This window comes from Mobula birostris, chromosome 21, assembly GCF_030028105.1.
Source record: "Mobula birostris isolate sMobBir1 chromosome 21, sMobBir1.hap1, whole genome shotgun sequence".
In the NCBI taxonomy this organism is placed as follows: Eukaryota; Metazoa; Chordata; class Chondrichthyes; order Myliobatiformes; family Myliobatidae; genus Mobula; species Mobula birostris.
The window spans coordinates 59,382,456-59,405,992 of NC_092390.1; the positions used below are offsets into that span (position 1 = coordinate 59,382,456).

At 39.5% G+C, this 23,537-nt stretch overlaps 1 protein-coding gene across 1 annotated transcript in view; it reads left to right on the top strand.

The window, feature by feature from the left end:
• The window catches only part of tdrd1 (tudor domain containing 1), a 53,947-nt gene extending 31,492 nt beyond the window's left edge, over positions 1–22,455 (top strand). Inside the window, exons 7-13 of the mRNA XM_072239666.1 lie at positions 4,662–4,844; positions 10,700–10,843; positions 15,103–15,265; positions 15,381–15,446; positions 18,801–18,962; positions 21,482–21,589; positions 22,445–22,455. Of these exons, the coding sequence (XP_072095767.1) occupies positions 4,662–4,844; positions 10,700–10,843; positions 15,103–15,265; positions 15,381–15,446; positions 18,801–18,962; positions 21,482–21,589; positions 22,445–22,455 (837 nt within the window). The remainder of the gene's footprint in view (positions 1–4,661; positions 4,845–10,699; positions 10,844–15,102; positions 15,266–15,380; positions 15,447–18,800; positions 18,963–21,481; positions 21,590–22,444) is intronic.
• The last annotated feature ends 1,082 nt before the right edge of the window (positions 22,456–23,537 follow it).

Consider the following 23,537-nt stretch of genomic DNA (forward strand, 5'->3'; position numbering starts at 1 on the left):
TAACTTGTTAAGCAGCCTCATCTATGGCATCTTGTCAAAGGACTTACAACAGATTTGTGAGGTAAGATTTTCCATTAAGTAAACCATGGTGACTATGGTTTACTTTATCATGTGCCTCCAAGTACACTGAAACCACATCCTTAACAATTGACTCCTACATCTTCCCAACTACTGAAGTCGGACTAACTCGTCTATAATTTCATTTCTTCTGCCTTTCTCCCTCCTTTGACTTCTCTTGTCAGTACAGTTGTGTTATCTTGCCTTTAGAATACTGCTACTACTTTGGGATGTAGCTATCCTGTGCCTTCCAAATTGCTCCCAGAAGTTCCAGCCATTGCCGCTCAGCTGTCATCTCTGGCGTTTACTACCAATCAATCTTGGACAGTTTCCCTCTCATGCTCCTTTACTCCACTGTAGTATTGATGCATCTCACTTTAAATTCTCCTTCTCAAATTGCAGGTTGAATTCATAATTTTATGATCACTTCCCCTAGTGGGCTTAACTATGAGCTGCTCTGAAAAGCCATCTCGTAGGCATCCTACAAATTCTCCTTCTTGGGATTGAGTACCAACCTGATTTTCCCCCATCTGCCTGCATATTGAAATCCCCCTTGACTATCGTAACATTGCCCTTTTGACATGCATTTTCTTTCTCCTGTTGTAATTTGTAGACCACATCATTTCAACTGTTTGGAAGTTTGTATACAACTCCTAGCAGGGTCTTTCTACCCTTGCAGTTTCTTAGCTCTATTCACAACGATGCTACACCTTCTATGCTATGTCATTTCTTTCTAATGATTTGATTTCATTTTTTTTTTACCACTTCCTTTGCCTTCCTGCCTGTCCTTTTGATGCACGGTGTATCCTTGGATGTTATGCTCCCAGCTATAATCTTCTTTCATCCATGATTCAGTGATGCCCGTAATGTTGTGCATGCCAATCTGTAACTCTGCTACAAGTTCATCTACCTTATTCCATATACTGAGTGCATTCAAATATAACACCTTCAGTACTGTATTGTTCTTTTTGATTTTGTCCCCCTTGTACATTGCAAGTCATCCTGTCCACTGCAATTTTGCCCTATCATCAGCTTCTGTTTGCTAGCAGTCTCACTATACACTGCTGCTGTTTGTAAACCAACTACCCCATCCTCAGCACAATCACTCTGGTTTCCATCCCCCGGCCAAATTAGTTTAAACCCTCCCGAACTGCTCTAGCAAATGTTCCTGCAAGGATATTGGTCCCTCTTGGCTTCAGGTGTAACATTCCTTTTGAAAAGGCACAGGAAAACAAAAACAGTCAATTCATTTGTTTCTCAATTATCTGAAACATAGAAAACCTACAGCACAGTACAGGCCCTTTGGCCCACAAAGCTGTGCTGAACATGCCCTTACCTTAGAATTTACCTAGGTTTACCCATAGCCCTCTATTTTTCTAAGCTCCATGTACCTATCCAGGAGTCTTTTAAAAGTCCCTATTGTATCTGCCTCCATCACTTTCGCCGGCAGCCTATTCCACGCACTTACCACTTTTTTTTTAGAAATGAACTTACCTGATATCTCTTTATGTAGAGTCCACATCAGCAAGGATTAAGAAGCGCCTTTCATGCAAGGTATGCGGTGGCAAGCAACCTGCGCGTACTTCATATTCACTTTGATTTAAAAAAAAAAGCGTGCAGTCTGAAAACAAGCCATGAAAGAATCAGACGCAACAGTGAGTAGTGCCCTGATTATCTAATTTTTCAGGGGACGGCAGTCTTGATTGTGAACTTCCCATAATTCCAGTACAAGTGAAGTCCTAAGAAGGGCAACAAGACAGTGGTTACTTATGTGTTTTCCTAGATCAAGGGAGTACAGCAGCTTTCCGTACAGTGGGCCTCATGAACAAGCGCAACTTCAAGGAAAAAGGGCATGAATTCTCTTGCACACTATAGGTCAAGCAAAGGTCATGAGTAGCTACATTGTTTCAGCATTGGAAGTGGCTGTCTTTAGTGAAAACTATTATATGCACAGGAAAGTATTCTTGTCCATGGAGGAAACATTCTTCATCAGAGAGATCTCCAGGGATAGCCTCACCTGAGACATGTCCATTTGCTAGAGATTGATTCAGAAATTGAGCTGCTTTAACATTGGAGTTGTTGCAAGTGATTTGCAGTGTTAATAATGGACCTTAAGCAATTGGAACCATATTGGGTTGGATTGTGAATGGACCAATCAAAGGAGATGATGGGAAAGACTGATAGCAACAGTTCAAGGCAGACTTCCTTGAATGCAGTCAAGATGAACAACCTGGTTTGTCAAAGGAAGACCAGAAGTTCATAGAGCTGAATGCTGCAAAACTGTTGGATGTCCACTATCAGATTGGTTTACCTTTGAGAAAGGAGGTTAATCTGTCAAATAACAGGAAGATTGCAGAACAGTGTGCTCTAAATCTAAGAAAAAGATTTAAGAATTTGTCATTTCACACTGACTACAGAGCTGTCATGAAGGATGTCATAAGAGGTTATGCAGAAAGAGTGCCAGCAGAGGATCTGGAACATGGTGATTGGGAAGTTTGGTACATTCCACATTATGGTGTTTACCTCCCCAGAAAGTGAATCTTTATCTTGTATTTTACTGTGGAACCATGTTCAGGGAATATCACTTGATGCTCAGCTTTTACAGGGCCCAAATTTTACTAGCTCACTGATTGGAGTCATAACCAGATTCAGGAAAAAATAGTGATCATAGCAGATATTAAATCAATGTTTCATCAGGTTAAGGTATCAGCAGAAGATGCAGATCTGCTGGCCTGATAGTGACTTCAGTCAAGATATGGTGGACTTTAGAATGGAGATACATCTTGTTGAAGCAATTTCACCTTCGAGCTGTGCCAACTTTGCTCTTAGGAAATGCACAGAGGACAATGACAATGAAGAACAGTTCAGCTGCGAGATAGTGGATAAGGTTTTCAGTTGCTTCTGTGTTGAAGCCTCCTTTGTGTCAGTGTCCTTTGAGGAAGAAGCAGTGTCTCTATCATGACCTTGTATTCATTTGTACTAAAGGCAGCTTTCAACTCTCAAAATGGATAAGCAACAGTGTGCTGTTAGAAGAGCGAAGAGTGAAAAACGAAGGGTTTGGATCAAGGCAGTCCTTCAATGGAGAGAGTAGTGCATGCGCAATGGTGCATTCAGTCTGATGCTTTCAAGTTTAAGAATATGATCCGAAATAGACCACTCACTAGAAGGGGAATCCTCTCTATAATTAGTTCCATTTATGATCCTTTAGTAATCTTAAGTCTGGTGGTGCCAAGATTCTACAAGATCTATGTAAGAAAGAACTTGGCTGGGATGACACTATACCTACATCAGTTGTTCATGAGTGAGCAAGCTAGGTGGAAGAACTGTCAGTTGGAAGACTTGAGTTAAATGTTTGAAGTCCCTGGATGTTGGAAACTTGTTGCTGCACAGTTACACCACTTTACTGATACAAGCAAAGATGGCTATTGAGAAGTGACCTACCCATTGCACAACACACACACTCGGCTGCACGGCGCTCTTATCATGGGAACATCTAGGCTAGCTTCGTTGAAGTTGGTTTCCATCTCTCATATGGAGCTTATTGCTGCTAAGATGGCAAGCCTTATGGAAACATTGTGGAAGAAGTATTTGCACATGCAGCTTCATGACTCAGTTTTTTGGACTAAGTACTTCTGTGCTTAAATATATCAAGAATGAAACTTCCAGATTCTGAACCTTGGTTGCAAGCAATTTCAGAAAATCTTAAGGTCTCACAAACTTCTCAGTGGAGTTATGTAAACACTTCAAGCAACTGGGCAAATGTGGAGTTTGGAGGATTGAAGATGAAAACATTCCTAAGGAATGAAACATGGGTGTCAGGGCCTCAGTGTCTTCAGACTGAAAGGGAATGGCTTATGAATCGAACTGCTAATTGATCCGGAAACCAGGATGACTGTTAATGATAGCCATGCAGATTGAAGAGGTAGAGGACGCAGTAATACACATGATCCATCTGGTCTCATTCTAGAATCATTTGAGGAAGACAGTGACCTAGATTCTTGGCTTTTAAACTGCTGTTGTTTCCTAGTCAGAAGAGGAAGCAGTTGAAAATTGCTCTTACACAGTCTGACTTGGATGGAGAATATCAGGGTATTCTTTGGAAATGGAGATTGAAAAGGCTAAAGGCCAGTCTGGTTGAAGTTGTCTCTCGGTGGAAGAGCCATGGTTTGACTATCCTAGGTTTCCAACTAATGTTAAAACTGTCAATGCGGAGTCTATGGTGATATCTTTCAACAACATTGCTGGTAAATAAAAAGTTTACTAAACCATGACCTGTGTTAGAACCTATTGAAAAATTCTCGGTTTGTCCGCTAATGTAGATGTTTAAAGCTTTATGTAGTATTAGTTACAAACAACATTTTTGCCACCTTTCAGCCTTGCCCACCTGAATATGAAAGCATTTTATTCCAGCTAATTTTATTTTACTTTGCTCTAATCCTTAAGGATTCAGTGCGGTTGGGGCAATTAAAGCAATCCTGCATTTTTGCTAATATTCTTATTGAGTTGTGCTTGTGTACTGTATTTGAAACTTAACCAGAAATTGCATTTCTCATGAAGTATAGTATATTGAGATGTTGAGAGATTTTTTATTTTAATTCTTCTAGGTGGTTGTTACAGAATTCAAAGACCCAACTGAGTTTTATGTGCAAATTCTGACTCCAGAAAATTTTGAAACTTTAAGAACAATTGACTTATCACTCATGGAGGTGTTTGCCAATATGAATAACCTGGATGACTATATACCAGATGAAGGGGAAATATGTGCAGCAAAATTTTCAAGGGATCAGGTAAAAAGAACACTAATCTACAGATATAAAATAGTGCCAAAACTTTTATTAGATTCAAAACTAAGGCTCTTATTTGAAGATATGTATTTAACAACTGAGCTTGTTAATTGAAATTTGTAGGAAGTAGTGAGGGTGAAGGATGTGATGGTTGTTAATTTGGTAACATTTGGGTAATGCTTTTGTAAAATATTTGAAGTATTTTAAATTAGTGAAGTTTATGGAATTGTTTTGGACTTCTGAAGATCATAGCTTACTATTGATGGAATGTGACTATTACTGAAATTAACCTGTAAACAGGCAGATTATTTACCTATAGAACCGCCATATCCAACTGGTGCCAGTCTTGGCTGATACTTGCATTCTTGGTGCTTCTGCTAAGGATCAGTGCATTTAGTTGTTTTTATCCAGTTAAATGCAACAATTGCTTTTTTTCAAAACTGGTCAGATCTAGGTGTTTGTATATGTAAGCAGTTTTGCTTTGTGTGTTTATATATAGTGGATTCCAGTTAATTGGGACCAGTACATTTTGGCCCAATTAAGTAGCTGCTCCAATTAGCCAAAATTTCATGGAAATAGTTATAAAAAAAATTTTAAAAAATACAAACTGCACTTTAACTGAATAACAAGTTAGGTATTTAAATGAAATACTGAACAAGTTAGTACACTACCAATATTACTGCAGTACTATAAAACTCAGTATTAGTTCCTAATAGTTATTAGAAACATAGAACATAGAAACATAGAAAACCAACAGCACAATACAGGCCCTTACCTGAGAAATTACCTAGGGTTACCCATAGCCCCCTCTTTTTTTTTTCTAAGCTCCATGTACCTATGCAGGAGTCTCTTAAAAGACCCTATTGTTTCTGCCTCCACCACCGTCGCCAGCAGCCCATTCCACGCACTCACCACTCTCTGCGTCAAAAAAAAAATCAGCTTACCCCGACATCTCCTCTGTGCCTACTTCCAAGCACCTTAAAACTGTGCCTTCTTGTGCTAGCTACTTCAGCCCTGGGAAAAACCCTCTGACTATCCACACGATCAATGCCTCTCATTATCTTGTACATCTCTACCAGGTCACCTCTCATCCTCTGTTGCTCCAAGGAGAAAAAGTCGAGTTCACTCAACCCATTTTCGTAAGGTATACACCCCAAACTAGGTAACACCCTTGTAAATCTGCTCTGCACCCTTTCTATGGTTTCCACATCCTTCCTATAGTGAGACGACCAGAATTGAGCACAGTACTCAAAGTGGGGTCTGACCAGGGTCCTATTTAACTGCAACATTACTTCTTGGCTCTTAAACTCAATCCCACAATTGATGAAGGCCAATGGACTGCATGCCGCCTTAACCACAGAGTCAACCTGCGCAGCATCTTTGAGTGTCCATTGGACTCGAACCCCAAGATCCCTCTGATCCTCCACTAATTGCCAAGAGTCTTACCATTAATACTAAATTCTGCCATCATATTTGACCTACCAAAATGAACCACCTCACACTTATCTGGGTTGAACTCTATCTGCCACTTCTCAGCCCAGTTTTGCATCTTATCAATGTCCCACTGTAATCTCTGACAGCCCTCCACACTATCCACAACACCCCCAAACCTTTGTCATCAGCAAATGTACTAATCCATTCCTCCACTTCCTCATCCAAGTCATTTATAAAAATCACGAAGAGTAAGGGTCCCAGAACAGATTCCTGAGGCACACCACTGGTCACTGACCTCCATGCAGAATATGACATATCTACAACCACTCTTTGCCTTTTGTGGGCAAGCCAGTTCTGGATCCACAAAGCAATGTCCCCTTGGATTCCATGCCTCCTTACTTTCTCAATAAGCTTTGCACGGAGTATCTTATTAAATGCCTTGCTGAAATCCATATACAGTACGTCTATTGCCCTACCTTCATCAATGTGTTTAGTCACATCCCCATAAAATTCAATCAGGCTCATAAGGCATGACCTGCCTTTGACAAACCCATGCTGACTATTCCTAATCATATTATGCCTCTCCAAATTGTTCATAAATTCTGCCTCTCAGGATCTTTTCCATCAACTTAACAACCACTGAAGTAAGACTCACTGGTCTATAATTTCCTGGGCACGCTCTATGCCCTTTCTTGAATAAGGGAACAACATCCGCAACCCTCCAATCCTCCGGAACCTCTCCCGTCCCCATTGATGCAAAGATCATAGCCAGAGGCTCAACAATCTCCTCCCTCACTGCCACAGTTGCTTGGGGTACATCTTGTCCGGTCCCAGTGACTTATCCAACTTGATGCTTTCCAAAAGCTCCAGCATATCCTCTTCCTTAATATTTACATGCTCAAGTTTTTAAATCTGCAGCAAGTCATCTCTGCAATCGCCAAGATCCTTTTCCGTAGTGAATACTGAAGCAAAGTACTCATTAAGTACCTCTGCTCTCTCCTCTGGTTCCATACACACTTTCCACTGTCACACTTGATTGGTCCTATTCTCTCACATCTTATCCTCTTGCTCTTCACATACTTGTAGAATGCCTTGGGGGTTTTTCTTAATCCTGTCCGCCATGGCCTTATGGCTACTTCTGGCTTTCCTAATTTCATTCTTAAGCTCTTTCCTGCTAGCCTTATCATTTTTTAGATTTCTATCATTACCTAGTTTTTTGAACCTTTTTTAAGCTTTTCTTCTTGACTAGATTTTCAACTGCCTTTGTACACCATGGTTCCTGTACCCTACCATCCTTTTCCTGTCTCATTGGAACATACCAGTGCAGAATGCCATGCAAATATCCCCTGAACATTTGCCACATTTCTGCTGTGCATTTCCCTGAGAACATCTGTTCCCAATTTATGCTTCCAAGTTTCTGCCTTATAGCCTCATATTTCCCCTTACTCCAATTAAACGCTTTCCCAACTTGTCTGTTCCTATCCCTCTCCAATGCTATGGTAAAGGAGATGGAATTGTGATCACTGTCTCCAAAATGCTCTCCCACTGAGAGATCTGACACCTGACCAGGTTCATTTCCCAATACCAGATCAAATACCAGCCTCTCCTCTTGTAGGCTTATCTACCTATTGTGTCAAGAAATCTTCCTGAACACACCTAATAAACTACCCCATCTAAACCCCTCGCTCTAGGAAGATGCCAATCGATATTTGGGAAAATAAAATCTCCACCACAACAACCCTGTTATTATTACACCTTTCCAGAATCTGTCTCCCTATCTGCCCGTCAATGTCCCTGTTACTATTGGATGGTCTGTATATTTTTTTAAAAAACACCCAATAGAGTTATTGACCCCTTCCTGTTCCTAACATCCACCCACAATGACTCTGTGGACAATCCCTCCATAACTTCCTCCTTTTCTGCAGCCTTGACATTATCTCTGATCAACAGTGCCACGCTCCACCTCTTTCGCCTCCCTCACTGTCCTTTCTGAAACATCTAAAGCCTGGCACTCGAAGTAGCCATTCCTGCCACTGAGCCATCCAAGTCTCTGTAATGGCCACAACATCATAGCTCCAAGTACTGATCTATGCTGTAAGCTCATCCGCTTTGTTCATAATACTCTTTGCAATAAAATAGACACATCTCAAACCACCGGTCTGAGTGCGTCCCTTCTCTCTCATCTGCCTCTCCTCCCTCTCGCACTGTCTCTAAACTTTCTCTATTTGTGAGCCGACCGCCTCTTCCTTCATCACTTCAGTTCGGTTCCCATCCCCCAACAATTCTAGTTTACACCCTCCCCAAATAGCCTTTGCAAACCTCCCCACCAGGATATTGGTTCCCCCCCCCCCCCCCCCCCCGGATTCAAGTGCAACCTGTCCTTTTTGTACTGGTCACACCTGCCCCTAAAGAGATCCCAATCAATGATCCAGAAATCTGAATCCCTGCCCTCTGCTGCAATCCCTCAGCCACGCATTTATCCTCCACCTCATTCTATTCCGATACTCACTATCACGTGGCACAGGCAGTGATCCTGAGATTACTATCTTTGTGGTCCTGCTTCTCAACTTACTTCCTAACTCCTGGTAGTTTGTTTTCAGGACCTCCTCCCTTTTCCTACCTATGTTGTTGGTACCAATATGTACCATGACCTCTGGCTGTTCTCCTTCCCACTTCAGGATATTGTGGATGCAATCAAAAACATCCTGGACCCTGGCACCTGGGGGGCAAACTACCATCTGTGTTTCTTTCCTGCCTCCACAGAAACACCTGTCTGACTCCCCAACTATAGAGTCCCCTATCACTGCTGCCATCCTCTTCCTTTCCCTACCTTTCTGAGCCACTGTGCTAGAGGCGCGGCCACTGTTGCTTCCCCCAGGTCGGCAGTCTCCCCCAACAGTACTCAAACTGGAGTACTTATTGTTTAGTGGGACAGCCACTGGAGTACTTTCTTTTTTGCCCTTCTCTCTCCTGACTGTTACCCACTTATCTATCTCCCAAGGCCCAGGTGTGACTACCTGCCTATAACTCCTCTCTATCATCTCCTCACACTCCCTGACCAGATGAAGGTCATTGAGCTGCATCTCCAGTTCCCTGACCCAGTCCCTAAGGAGCTGCAGCTCGATGCACCTGGCGCAGGCTGGGAGTCTCCTGGGCTTCCCACATCTGACATGGAGCACAGAACTCTGGCTTCACACACATACTTCCTGTCTGTATTCTATACAGTTAACCTACCTGTCCTTGAACTGTTATTGTCAAAGCCTTTCTACTCTGTCTTCCTCTACTCTGTTGCCTGCTCTTCCTTCGCCCGCTTTGTAAAGCTGTCTCCTTTTAAACTCTTCTCACTGTTGTCACTGGCTGGCGCCCACGCGCTTGCACAGTCGTGCCCCGATCAAACCGTCTCCTTCTAAATTGATGGAGGAGTTCATGCAATGTATGCTGCTGTGTTCTTTTGTTTATAAATGAACAAAATCAGTGCAGACACATAGTGTAGATAATTGATTGTCTTCATACAATGCTTTTGATTGCATCCTTCAAATCTTCATTTTCATTGTATCATTCAAGATGATTGTTACCTTCAAGTTCTTCGTAGTTCCTAGCTTGTAGAAGTAGTGAAATCGTTTCATGTTTACTCCTAGCTATTTCTCGTATCTCGAAGCTTGAAATCTTGAAGCCGAGGTGAGCAAAACAGCTATAAATTGTCATGCTGCTTTTTTTCTTGCCAACTGTCAGTGACAAAAATCACTGATTTGAACACAAATGCATGGAACTGACGCTATTTTAAAAACTTCACTCAAAGCATGGTGTAGTGTCTAACAAGTGCACGTAACTGACACTAGTTAGAAACAGTTCGACAACAGTCCCAATTAAGAGGCATAGTGTCCCAAATAAATGAAGGGAATCCTGGCTATTTTCTCAATTAGTTTTTCTTCTTTAAGAATTGTTTCAAGTAAGTGTCTATCCTGTTATTAACTAACGATGTAATTATGGAATCCATTAATAAACTGCTGTGTACAGATTGGCAACAATCAGTCTTTCAGGTCTTTGAAAATGAAGAGCCAAATAATGTACTTTAATCTTGTTTAATAATGAAATTTTGATACAAGTACTGTAAGCAACAAACCTTGAAAGATGATGCCATTGCTTTGGGATCAATAGTTTAGCATTTCAACGGCGAGGCTTGAAACAACGCTTAGAAGTTGACTCGGTGGTATTCAGCCTGCTAGCCTTGAAAGGTGCAAATCAGGCTGAATTGTGTTTCAATGGCCTCTGATAAGTAGGTTTTTCTTAGATTTTGGATATTGCAAGATCTGGAAGTTGTCTAGTGTCTGCAACATAAGTAAGTTAGAAATATAGAAAGTTTGTAATACAGGCAATCTAGATTTAAATTGTATTTTTTTTTATTACCCGTTGCTCTGCTATAGAAGTGGTATAGAGCATTAGTCCAGGATGTGAATGTTGCACAGAAGATAGCCAATGTTTTGTACATTGATTATGGAAATGGAGAAATTGTTCCACTGGACAAGATTCAGCCATTGGACATTGAGATGGCTCTTTCACCACCTTGTGTAAGTTGATTGTGAATTTCATGTTCCCACCACTCACTGGGTAAAGAAGTTTCTCCTGTACATCCCATTAAATTATACCATCTCAGATTGGTACCTTACGAGTAGAAGTGAATAGTTTCTTCCAAGTGCAACCTATTAAGCCAATTCTCAGCCTTCTGTATTGAAGAGAAAATGTATCCAGCCCAATTTTTACTGACAGGTAAGCATAGTATTTATAGTACCATATTTCTACAGCTTCTGTGTCAAGTTCTCCATTCCTTTTTTAGAATACCATATTTGTATTTAGTCATTCCAAGTGTCACCTTACTGTAGTTTGATATGTCTAACATAGCTGAAAACCAAAGCAATTATTCCCTGTACGTGTTTCATGTTTCTAATCCAAGAGCCTAGTGTTTACTTTCTTCCATTTAATTTTCCAAGTGTTATGACTTAAGATTTCCTTACTAAAACTTCATGCTATATTGGTATTAATTTGTCAATTAAGTTCTCATTTGGCGCGTTTTATCATGTTTTGTAATTTATTGAGGTCTTCCCCTCAAAATCAATTCTTGATTTCATAATTTCAATCATGATCCACCAGGAACCCCAGTTTTGTTCTTTGCGAGTCTGATTTTTGGATTCTGCTTTTCAATAGGTGGCCTGCAAGCTATATTCTGCTGCTTCTCCTTTGAATAAAGTTCAAAGTAAATTTATTATCAAAATACATACAGTATATGGCATCATATACAAACCTGAGATTCATTTTCTTGTGGGCATACATAATAAATCTACAGAACACTGCATAATCTTTCCTCGTTTATTATAGAGCATAAGATGTTTAAGAGATGGGCATTCTAGTTATTACTTTATTTTTTGGAATGGGTCTTTTTATTTTAAAACAGAAAAGAGTTGCAGCTTTTGTCATGAATTCAGTTGTGAAGGTTCCTTGACACAGTATGTTTTCTATTCATCTATAGAAGGGACCATACTAGTCCTTGTATTGAGAAAGGAGCCTGTCCAGGTCGTTGGAGATTGCAAGAGACTATTTTAGGAACACTGATCATAACTCTATGTTTACAGATAGTTATAGATAAACAGGGCCTCGGTGTGGTGGGGTACTAATTCCAACAGTGTTAGAAAGGAGCTGAAGAGAGTAAATTGGGAGCAGCTGTTCTGCATTTGATATGGAAGTTGTTTAAAGGCCAGTTCATCAGAATTCAGGAGCAACCTGTTTCTGTATGGAAGAAAAGACATCAATGACAAGCTTCAGGAACTTTGGACAATGTGAGATGTTACATATTTAGTCAGAGGGGAAAAAAGTGTATGTAAGGTTTAGGAGCCTGTAATCAGACAACTTTTGAGAAATGGGGAAAGGGGTAACAAATGAATAACCAAAAGGGCTTAAAGGAGCAGCAAAATCTCCTTAGTAAGTAAGGGGAGATGTGCAAGAATTGGTCATAACATTTTATCCACCCGAACCCTTAATACTGGTGCTCCCCAGTGTTGCCTGCAAATATCCTGCTCTACTCCCTGTATACTCATGACTGGACAGATGCAGTGCTAGTTCGATCTTTTAAATTCCCTAATGACAAATTGTTTTCGGCCAGGTTAACAACAATGGTGAGATGGAATATGGGAAAGATTGTGAACCTTGTGTTATGGTGTCAGCAGAACAACCTAGCCTTTGATATTAGCAAGATGAAAAAGCTGATTGTTGACCCAAGGAAGGGGTGGTGAACGCATCCCTATCCTTGTCAGTGGACCTGCTATAGAGATGATTGATAGCTTTATTAGCCATCCGTATCACCACCAGCACCACAGTGCCATAGCACTTAGTATGTTGCTATTGCAGCTCAAGTCATTGGAGTTCAATTCTGGCACCATCTAAGGATTCTAGACATCCTCCATGTGAACGTGTGGGATTCTTCTAAGTGCTCTGGTTTCCTCTCTCATTCCAAAGATCTACTAGTTAGTATGTTAATTGGTCATTGCAAATTGTCCAGGTTAGGCTGGGATTAAATAGGGGGGTTGTGGGCTGACGCAACTTGTTGAACCGGAAGGGCCTGTTCCGTGTTGTATCTCTAAATAAATAACCTCCCCTACTCGCATCATATTGATGATATGATCAAGAAAGCACATAGTGTATGTACTTCATAGGGTACCTGAGGAAATTTTGACTTGTCCACAAGACTTTCAATTAACAGATGTACTATAGAAAATCTCCTGATGGCTTACATCTCAACCTGTTATGGCAACTACTCTGCTCTGCACTGTCAGAGCTTGCAGAGAGTGGTAAGTGCTTCAGAGTCCATCACCAGCTGGCCACCTTCCATCCAGTCAGTTTTCATTGTGTTGTTGCAGGAAGCTTAATAGGTATCAGAAAAGATGCCCACCACCCAGCCCATTCCCTTTATCGTTCTCTTTTCTGAGAGAAGATACAGGAGCTTGAAAGCTTAGACATCCAGCCTCAAGAACAGTTTCTCCACTACAGACTTCTGAACCAATTACTTTTTAGATTATGAAGACACACAGTCCTCTTTTATTATCATTTAGTAATGCATGCATTAAGAAATGATACAATATTTCCTCTGGTGTGATATCACAAAACACAGAACAGACCAAGACTGGAAAAAGCTAACAAAACCACATAATTATAACATATAGTTACAACAGTACCTTAACTTGAAGTCCATGAACTTTTTACTGTGCTCAAAGTCTCTCAAATGTCCCACATGTCACGCAGACGGGAGAAGGAAGAAAAACTCTCCCTGCCATGCCCGACCACAGTCCGACTCAGTTATCGGAAAACTTCGAGCCTCCGATCAGCTCTCCGACACCGAGTACTGAGCACCATCTCTACCCGAACGATTCGACCTCAATCTTGGTTGCCAACAGCAGGCAAAGCCAGGGATTTTGAGGCCTTCCCTCTGAAAGATTCCCGATCACGCAGTAACAACAGCAGCGAACTGGCATTTCAGAAATTTCTCCAGATGTTCCTCTGTGCTTTCACGTCCGTCTCCATCAAATCAGAATTGTCCATGGCCCCTATTTAACAGATACGATATCATTTTTCACTGGAGGGCTGCGCACGCACAGCACGCTGCTCTCTCTCCTCCCGCCAATTCATATATTACCATATATAATATACAGCATGTATATGACAAACTAATCTGAAATCTGAGCAGAAAATGTTATTCTGACTACTGTGATCAGTGGTTTTTACACAGATAAATGTTAGGAACTGCTGTGATATGACTTGGATGAATGCATAGGTGGCTAATTAAGTTGTAGATTACACGAAAATTGGCAGAGTTGTGTACAGTGGGGAAGGTTGTCAACGTTTAGTTGGAACTGTGGGTTGAGAAATGCCAGATGAAGTTAATCCTGACAAGTGTGAGATGTGGCACTTTGGGAGGCCAAATGAAGAGGAAAGTACTGTATACAGTAAATGGCAGAACCCTTTGAGCTATGATGAATAAGGGGATCATGAGATACAAGTCCATAATTCTCTGAAAGTGACAACACAAGTACTGTATATATAATGGTAAAGAAGGCATAGACCACCTTTGTTCAGAGTTTTTATCATAAAAGATGTAAAATTATGTTACAGATGTATCAAATTTTGGTTATGCCATATTCAGAGTATTGTATACTGTTTTTCTTCACTATTTGCAGGAAGGATATGGAGGCTTGTGAGAGAGTGCAGAAAAATTCACCAGGATATTGCCTGGATTAGGGTTTACTAGCTCTAAGAGTTTGGACAAATTTAGTTTGTTTTCTCTAGCATGTTGGAAGATGAGGAAATGTGTGAAATTTGAAAGGCAAAAATGCTCTGTTCTAAAGATTGAAATGTTAAATACTAGAAGCCATGATTTTAAGGTGAGTTAAACTTTCAAGGAGGTTTATGGGACAAGCTTTTTATTGCCATAATGGTAGATCCCTGGAATGAACTGCAAGGAGAAGTGGTAAAGGCAGATGTGGTTGCTGCATTTGAGAGGCATTTTGAATGGAACTTGAGCAGGAGAAGAATGGTGGGATATGAACTATACACAAGGAAAGGGGAATTTGTTTAAATTAATATTGCAGTTGACCCACATATGTGAGCTATAGAGTTGTTGCTCTGTGTGCTGAGTTGTTACATATTCACAACTAAATGACAGTTGATAGAAATTGACCTTGTGTATGTTTTGTAGTTGTCATTCTGTGAGGAATGTTTTTTGAATATTAAAATGTGGGTTTGTTGAAGTGTATAAATCTTTGAAACCTAATTTCAACCCTAGGCAATGAAATGCTGTGTTGCAAATATCCCAAAACACACCAGATGGAATGAAGAGTACCTTTCATCAATCAAGCTTCAACTTTTACAGAAACCTTGCTCCATGACTATCATTGAGAAAGTGGGTAATCTGTCCTGTACTGCTGTGGAACTCATAATGCCTTCTGGTAATTTCCTTTGCCTCTTAATGACAATTTCATCCAATGATTATCTTATTGTTAATTTTTTAAAACGTGTATCTGTGCTTGCATCCATTTATACTGGCTTAAAAATTTATTACAGGCAAGTTATTACAGAAGAGCATATTAGAATATGCCACAAATCAAGATGATAAAATCAAGATTTCAGGTAAGAACTCAAAGAAAACTTGAAATGTTTGCAATCAATGTACAATAATGCAGCTCAGAAGGATGCCCCTAACTCAGGAAGAACTTGAATATTTAGTTATTTTCCCATATGTATAAATATTTCCCCCTTAAATAATTATCCAATTCTGAGTTGAAATCTACCAGCATTTTGGGCAATACATAATGCATGGCAAATTTACAATAATTTCGCTGGGTTCACAACACAATGCTTCTAAATCTAAGCATCTGGCTACTGATCTTTCTGTCTAGAAATTTGATTTTTGCTGTCAGTTTACTATTTTGCCTAAACCTTTTTGTCTGAAGGGTTCAAAATAATCTATTTGAAGCAGAATGATTCCAGCTTTCTGCCCCAACCCTTTGTTCACAAAAATGAGTTTTACAACCAGGAATTTTGATCAATTTAACTCAGTATTTTTATTTGTAAGTCACATGCTCCTGTTTTTCAAAGTGGAGCCCAGAAACAAAAACAGAAATGTTAGCAATTCAGAAGTATTCATCACCCTTTGCTCAGGACTTAGTTGAACTAACTCAAAGTTTATTACAGCATGTAGTCTTTTTGGATAAGTCTCTATTAGTTTTGCAGAATATGATGGAGCAAGATTTGCCCATTTCTCCTTGCAAATTGCTCAAGCTGTACAAGGTTAGTTGGGGAGTGATGGTGGACAGCAATCTTGCCAGAGATGTTCGATTGGTTTAACGTCTGGATTCTCACTGGGCCACAGAAGGACTTCTCTTGATTTGAAGCCATTCCATGGTTGCTCTGACTCTGCTTTGGCTCTTTGTCCTGCTGAAAGACTAACTTCCTCCCTAGTCTAAACTTTCTGATAGAAGATAGCTGGTTTTTATCTAGGATTCATCTTACTATCAATCCTGACAGGATTTCCAATCCCTGCTGCTGAAAAGCAACCTCATAGTATGATGCTGCTACCTCTGCCATACTTTACAGCAGGAATGGTGTTACCTGACTGATGCGCAGTAGTAGATTTATGCCACATGTACCGCTTAGTGTTAAGGCCAAAAGTTCCACTTTAGTCTCATCTGACCACAAGACATTCCACATCTTTACAGTAACTTTTTAGTGACACTTTGCAAAGTCTTTATGGACAAGGGTATGCCTTTAAAAAAAAAAAAAAAAAAAAAAAAAAAAAAAAAAAAAATGCCAGGGCTGCTTATTTGCCAGTCTTCCATAAATACTCTTTTTGTACAAAGATTAGAGATTGCAGAGCCATGAACTTCATCTGCTGCTGAAGGTCACACTGGTCTTACTAGTGCCATTCTTCTCCAGCAGCTAAGTTCAGAAGGGAAGCCTGACCTAGGCAGTGTGGCTATGGTTTCATATTTTTTCACAATGGACTACACTAAACTGCAAGGTATATTCAGTGCCTTTGTAAGGTCTTGTACTCTTGCCCAGATTTGTGCTTCTCTTATTATTTTTTCCTGACTTGAATGCTCGTTTGTCTTCATTTTCGTTTGGTGTGTTGAAAATTTACCATACTGTTGGACCTTGCAAAGAGAGCTAGTATTTATTCTTAATGAATTAATTAAAAACAGGTGATCCTCCAATTTTCTACATCATCAAATTGAAGGAGTTGGTAAAGTACTAAACACCTGAGGAAAGTTAGCATACTAATTATATAGGAGAATGAATATTTTTTCAGCCTTTATTTTTTTTAATTTTTAGTAAATTGTTGACAGACTTTGGAATTTTGATTTGACATGATGCCCAATGTTCTGTAGATTAGCTTAAAAATCCTACTTCAATATTTTGAATTCAGAAATTGAGACTGTAGAAGATGATAGTTGTGGGGGCTGAATACTTTTTCAAGGCACGGTATCCATATACTGTTCTATCATCTAAAGCATTAATATAATTAGAAAAGAATGATGGTTTGATATTAACCCCTTGGAAATGATATACATGTCCCCATAGGCTTTAAAACCTCCTCTTACTCCTTGGTATATTTCCTAAAGAATCAGCTGCCTTGCTCTGAGTTCTAACTAGAGTTTTAGAAGTTCAATGTAATTTGCATTATGTCAATGATTTGGGTGACGGAATTGTTGGCTTTGTGGCCAAGTTTGCAGGCAATACGAGCGTAGGTGGAGGGGCAGGTAGTGTTGAGGAAGCAAGGAGCCTGCAGAAAGACAGGTGGATTAGGAGAATGGACGAAGAAGGGACAGATGGAATATAGTATCGGGAAGTATATCTTTATGCACTTTAGTAGAAGAAATAAAAAGCGTAGACTATTATCTAAATAGAGAAAAATCAAAAATCCAAGGTGCAAAGGCACTTGGGAGTCCTTGTGCAGGATTCCCTAAAGGTTAGTTTGCAGTTTGAGTCGTTGGTGAGGAAGGCAAATGCAATGTTAGGATTCCTTAAGAGGAGCAGAATATGAAAGCAAGGATGAACAGTTTTTGGCCCCTTATCTAAGAAAAGATGTGCTGACATTGAGGATGGTTCAGAAGAGGTTCACGAGAATGATTTCAGGAATTTAAGGGTTACCATATGAGGACCAATGATAGCTCTGGGCCTGTATTCACTGGAATTTAGAAGAATTTTTGGGGGGAGGGGTAAGAGAATTTCACTGATATCTATCAAATGTTGAAAGGCCTTGATTGTGGGCAGGATGTTTACTACTGTGTAGGAATCTTGGACTAGAGGGCAGAGCCTCAGAATTGGGGGGGGGCATCTATCTAGAATGGAGATGAGGAATTGCTTTAGCTAGAGATTGGTGAATCTGGAGTTTGTTCCTACCATCAGCTGTGGAGGACAAGTTGCTTGGATATATTTAAGGCAGATATTGATAGTTTCATGATTAGTCAGCGCATGAAGGGTTACGGGGAGAAGGCAAGAGACTGGGGATGAGAGGGAAATGGATCAGCCATTGATGAAATGATAGAGCAGACTCTGGGCCATATGGTCTAATTCTGCTCTTATACCTTTTGGTCTTGTGTTCTTGTATTTTTATTACTAGTCAGTTTCAATGATGAATATGTATGCATCACAGTTTGCTTTTTCACCCTCTTTAAAATTACCATTTATTTTTTTTCTCTAAGTAAATTAATCATATGCATGGCAAATGAAATTTAGAGCTGAGAACAGTGATAAGACGTTAGGAAGAGTGCCTTGGGTCTTCCTGAAGTTTTGGTTTTTCTCCTCATTCTCTACTAAATTTGAACAGTTCTGTCCGATTGAAATTATATTCTGAATACCCAAGTTCAGGTTATGAATGTATATCCAGTAAAATATCTGGTCCTATCTTTTGACCATGTTAGTTTGATCCTGGCCAGTGTTCTTTAAAAATTATTCATTTTATGGTGAAATGATTTTTTTTAGGACAAGAAGACCTCACAAAGCTACTTCATAAAAACAATGGAGAACATATATCTGGAGAGAGCATGTTATCTTTGTGTGTTGAAGATGTTGATGATGTTGCTGTCATTGTATCACACGTTGAAACACCAAGCAACTTCTTCTGTCAGCAGCTAGTTAATAGATGTAAGAATTACTTTTCAGCCATATGTTTATTCTTCTGAATTGAGTAATGTCAATAAAGCATTCTTAATTTTGTAGTCATAGAGCACTACAGAGAAATAGACCCTTCAGCCTGTCTAGTTCATGTCAGACTGTTATCCTGTCTAATCCAGTTGACCTGCACCTGGACCATAGTCCTTTGTAACCCCCCCCGTCAATTTTCCGGCTTTTTCTTGGAGCCTTTCTTGAACAACAGAGCAATGTTAGATATGATCCATCATTATTATCTTCCTATTTCTAGCCTCACTAGCATATGTGGTATGGGTAGCAATCTTGATATCACTAATCGGGAAGTCCTGTTCTTTAACTTAACACTTAACTGCCTGAACTTTGCAAGACCTTGGTATGTTACTATTTGTGCATCATAAAGAATTTCAGTTCCTGGTGGGCTATGTGAATAGTTCACCCGGAACCGGAAGCTACAATGGTGAGCTGGTAGCATGTGCTCAAGTTGAGAGCAGTTCACTAATAAAAATATTCTAGCATAAGTCCATCCATGTTTCTTTATTAAGAACAAACATGACCCTTGGTCCCCTTCCTGCCTATGTCATTGCTGAGATGTGGACTACAACCTCTGGCTGCTCACCCTCCCCATAAGAATTTAATGGTCTCAGTCCCTAACCCTGGCATTTCGGAAGTAACATACAATTCAGGAATCTCGTTCTCACCTGCCTCCTGTCTGTCCCTCTGACCGCACCAATGAGTCCCTATCATTTCTGCTTGCCTCTTCTTCCCTCCCCTCCCCCCCACCTCTTCTGAGTCACAGAGCCGGACTCAGTGCCAGAGACCTGACTTCTGTGGCTTTCCTTTGGTTGTTTCACACCCTAGCAGTATCCAAATCAGTATACTTGTTATTGAGGGGAGCAGCAACAAGGATACTTGTACTATAAGCCTATTCCCTTTCCAATTCCTGACAGCCACGTGTCTGCTGCAGCTTAAGTGTGAGTCTTGCAGGAGGTCTTTTTTTTTCCCTCACCTTATTCTTCGGAATGATCTGAGGGTCATCTGGCTGCAGCTCAAGTTCCCCAACACAGTCTGGAAAGAGCTCCACCCAAATTCTTTCTCTCTTGTGTCATGTGTGTCAGGCTTTGTTACAGGATGGAATAGTAGAGATCATTTTGCACTTTTTAATCACTTCTCACCATACCCAAAGAAATCTTTTACTTGATACTGTCTGGCACATAATATTTGCCTTCTGGTAGAGCAAAGATTTTGTTGAATAGATCCTCTGTCAAAAAATGAAGTTGTGTTGTACCTCCAAAGGAAAATCTGAATTGGTGTTCATGATTTGCTTTCATAATTGCTGTTAAAGTTTTTAGAAACAGAAGTCTGCAGCACATTACAGGCCCTTTGGCCCACAATGTTATGCTGACCATGTAACTTACTCTACAAACTACCTAGAATTCCCTCACCGTATAGCCTGCTATTTTTCTAAGCTCCATGTACCAATCTAAGAGTCTCTTTTAAGACCCTATTGTATCTGCCTCTACCACCATCACCAGCAGTGCATTCCACATACCCACCACTCTGTGTGGGGGGAAAAACTTGCCTCTGACATCCCCCTTGTACCTACTTCCAAGCACCTTAAAACTATGCCCCCTCATGTTAGCCATTTCAGCCCTGGGGGAGAAACCTTCTGGCTAACCATATGATCAATGCTTCTCATGCCTCTCATCAAGAACCATTCTGCTCTTGAACCGGGGGCGTAACTTCACTTGCCTCATCACTGAACTGTTCCCACAACCTATGGGCTTGCTTTCGAGGACTTTTCATCTCATTTTCTTGGTATTTATTGCTTTATTTATTATTACTATCATTATGATTTATTTTTCTTTTTGTATTTGCAGTTTTTTTTTTTTTGCACATTGGTTGCTTGTCCATCCTGCTGTGTGCATCTTTGCCCACAATGAAAAGAATCTGTGTTGTATATGGTGATACATGTGTACTTTGATAAGTTTACTTTATGTTGAACTATACATACAAATCCCTTTTGCATAATTTGGAAGCACTTTTTATTACTAGTTGTTGACTACCTAATTTTCTGCTTTTATATCCATCAGTATGTGCTAGAATAGTCTGATTGGGTGTGTGATAAGGAGTAAAGACTATGTGGTGCCAGCTGTGTAATTGAGCCCCTCTGTCTTTTTGAAAACAATTTTTAAAAGATACAAGTTTATTGTTGCAAGTTGTTAATAATGAAAGAGAATAGTTCATGAAAATAGGGGGCAGACTATTCAAGGAAAATATGGATGATGCATTGTAGACTTGCCATGTAACTAAAATGTTGGCTTGTTATTCATTTTCAAGAATTTATTAACCTCATCCTAATTGGTGAAATGCAAAGTTTTGTTCATATTAAATATTGCTATAGCTTTCATAAGTAAGCATAACATTCAGAAAAGTGAAGCATTATTATGAATAAAATGTGCATCAGGTAAGATGCTGTTTCTTCACATTGAATTCACTTCTGATTTAATTAACAGATGAGTTTCAAAGACTACAAAAAGCATTGACTGAATATTGTCATAACTTGACTCTTGTATCAAGTTATAGACCATCAGTTGAAGAAATGTGCTGTGCCCAATTCACAGGTATGGTATTAGGATCAAAAATATGTCCATCTGCCTCAAACTTTAATCCTTATTTATTTCATTCCCCAATGGATATTATGTCGTAAAACATAATTGAAGGAGACCCTTTAGAAGAAATGTTATTAATATAGAATAGGTTGTCTTCTGGAGTTATATCTGCACAAAGTAATTTTGGTGATCAATTTGTGCAACATTAATTCCACTACTTCTACAATCCAAATCCACGTAGCTCATCAGAACCCTGAGTTGCATTCTACTTTGGACCACTGACAATTTTAAATTGATATTCCTTATGATGTGGCATTAAATGATTTCACTTTCTCTTAATCTTCTGAGTTGTGTCCTGACCTCATAACTTTTGGAAATAGGCTTGTCTCAAATCTCTCCACCCATGATTTCCCATGAAATTATCCTATGAACCTACACTGAATATTGTTTGCAGATTTAATAACCTGTTGGATGTGATACCTAAAGCAATATACAGCCATTTTCCTTTGGGCTTTGTCTTTGTATGTTATGTTTCTATTTGTGTTTCAAAAATAATGTATGCTTGTTTTAATTTGTATCGGTGCATTCCAGATGCTTCTGGCCTCTCTCTGTCCCTAAACTCAGCGTTGAGTTTAGGAGTGGTTCCTAATTTCACTCATTTGATCGGCCGGAAGCACTTTATATCTGGCCCCTCAGCTTTACAAAAGTCTTACCTGGTGTACAAGCCGTGACCCTATTCACTTGCACTTATCTTCAGTAAAGAATTTTTTCCCTCTAAACTTTGTTTTAATTTTCTAAATTGAATGTCTTCTAACTTGTTTCTGATTTTATTTTTAAATTTTTAATTGTAATGTAATTACTCTTTAGTTTCTGACTAAAGGCTACCAACAGTGAACTATGCCTTCTAAAGGGATATTTTGTTAGATGATCGGGGATTTCCATGAACGTGACCTCAGTATAAGCTGCCCAAAGCCTGCTCTAACTTTCAGAATAGCTTCAGTATCTATAGCTTGCTGTTAGGAGCCACATTGTTACAAAATCTTTACTTTAGAGATTATACTGAAAGTGAATGCAAGGTGCAGATTGGTTGATCTATTGGACCAGTTTTGATAATTGGCTTTTTAAAATACTATTACTCTTTTGCTATATTCCTGTTTTATTTTCACTTTCTCTGACTTGCGCTTTGAGGGGATTATGTATTTCAAAGCTTTGTTACTATTTACTTGCATGTTCCTTGTTTCCCTGAACACGTTTCACCACGTTTTTATTTTTTATTGTCACATCTGAGGGTTAAGTTTATCCACAGAAGGTAATGGGCATATGGAACAAGATGCCAGAAGAGTTAAAAGCGGGAACAATTACATTTAAAGACATTTAGACAAATATATGGATAGGAAAGGTTTAGAGAGATGGGTGAAAGCAGGCAAGTGGAATTACTATGGACAAGCATCTGGGTCAGTATGGATGCATTGGGCATTGTTCCTATATTGTATAATTCTGAATCTGAATGGCCATTTACTGCCTCCATCCTGCCAATCTTTTTCCAATTTTTAGTTGATGTTTGCTGACGATCAACTTTTATGTGAGTAACTCTGATGGCTATCAACACAGTAAGCCATTATTAAAACATAAGGATAGTCATTAACATTGAGATGTTTTCCTGTTGAGCTATAATATTTTTAAAAATTATTAGTCTTGTTTAGTAAAGATTATTTGGGGAAAATAAAATCAAATGGTATAGCCAATAGGGCATAGTATCCCTGAAAGGGTGATAAAATATTTGAATATCCTATGGACAACTGATCCTTGGAAAATAAATACTAAGTTGAATTTATTCAGGCTATATAAAATTCTAAGGCAAACAAAATAAAAATAGTAGGTTCTGGTAAGTAATTTTAAATTGTATCAAGACTTGAAATTAAATGGATTTCATAATTGTGTAATTGAAAATGTAAACTTG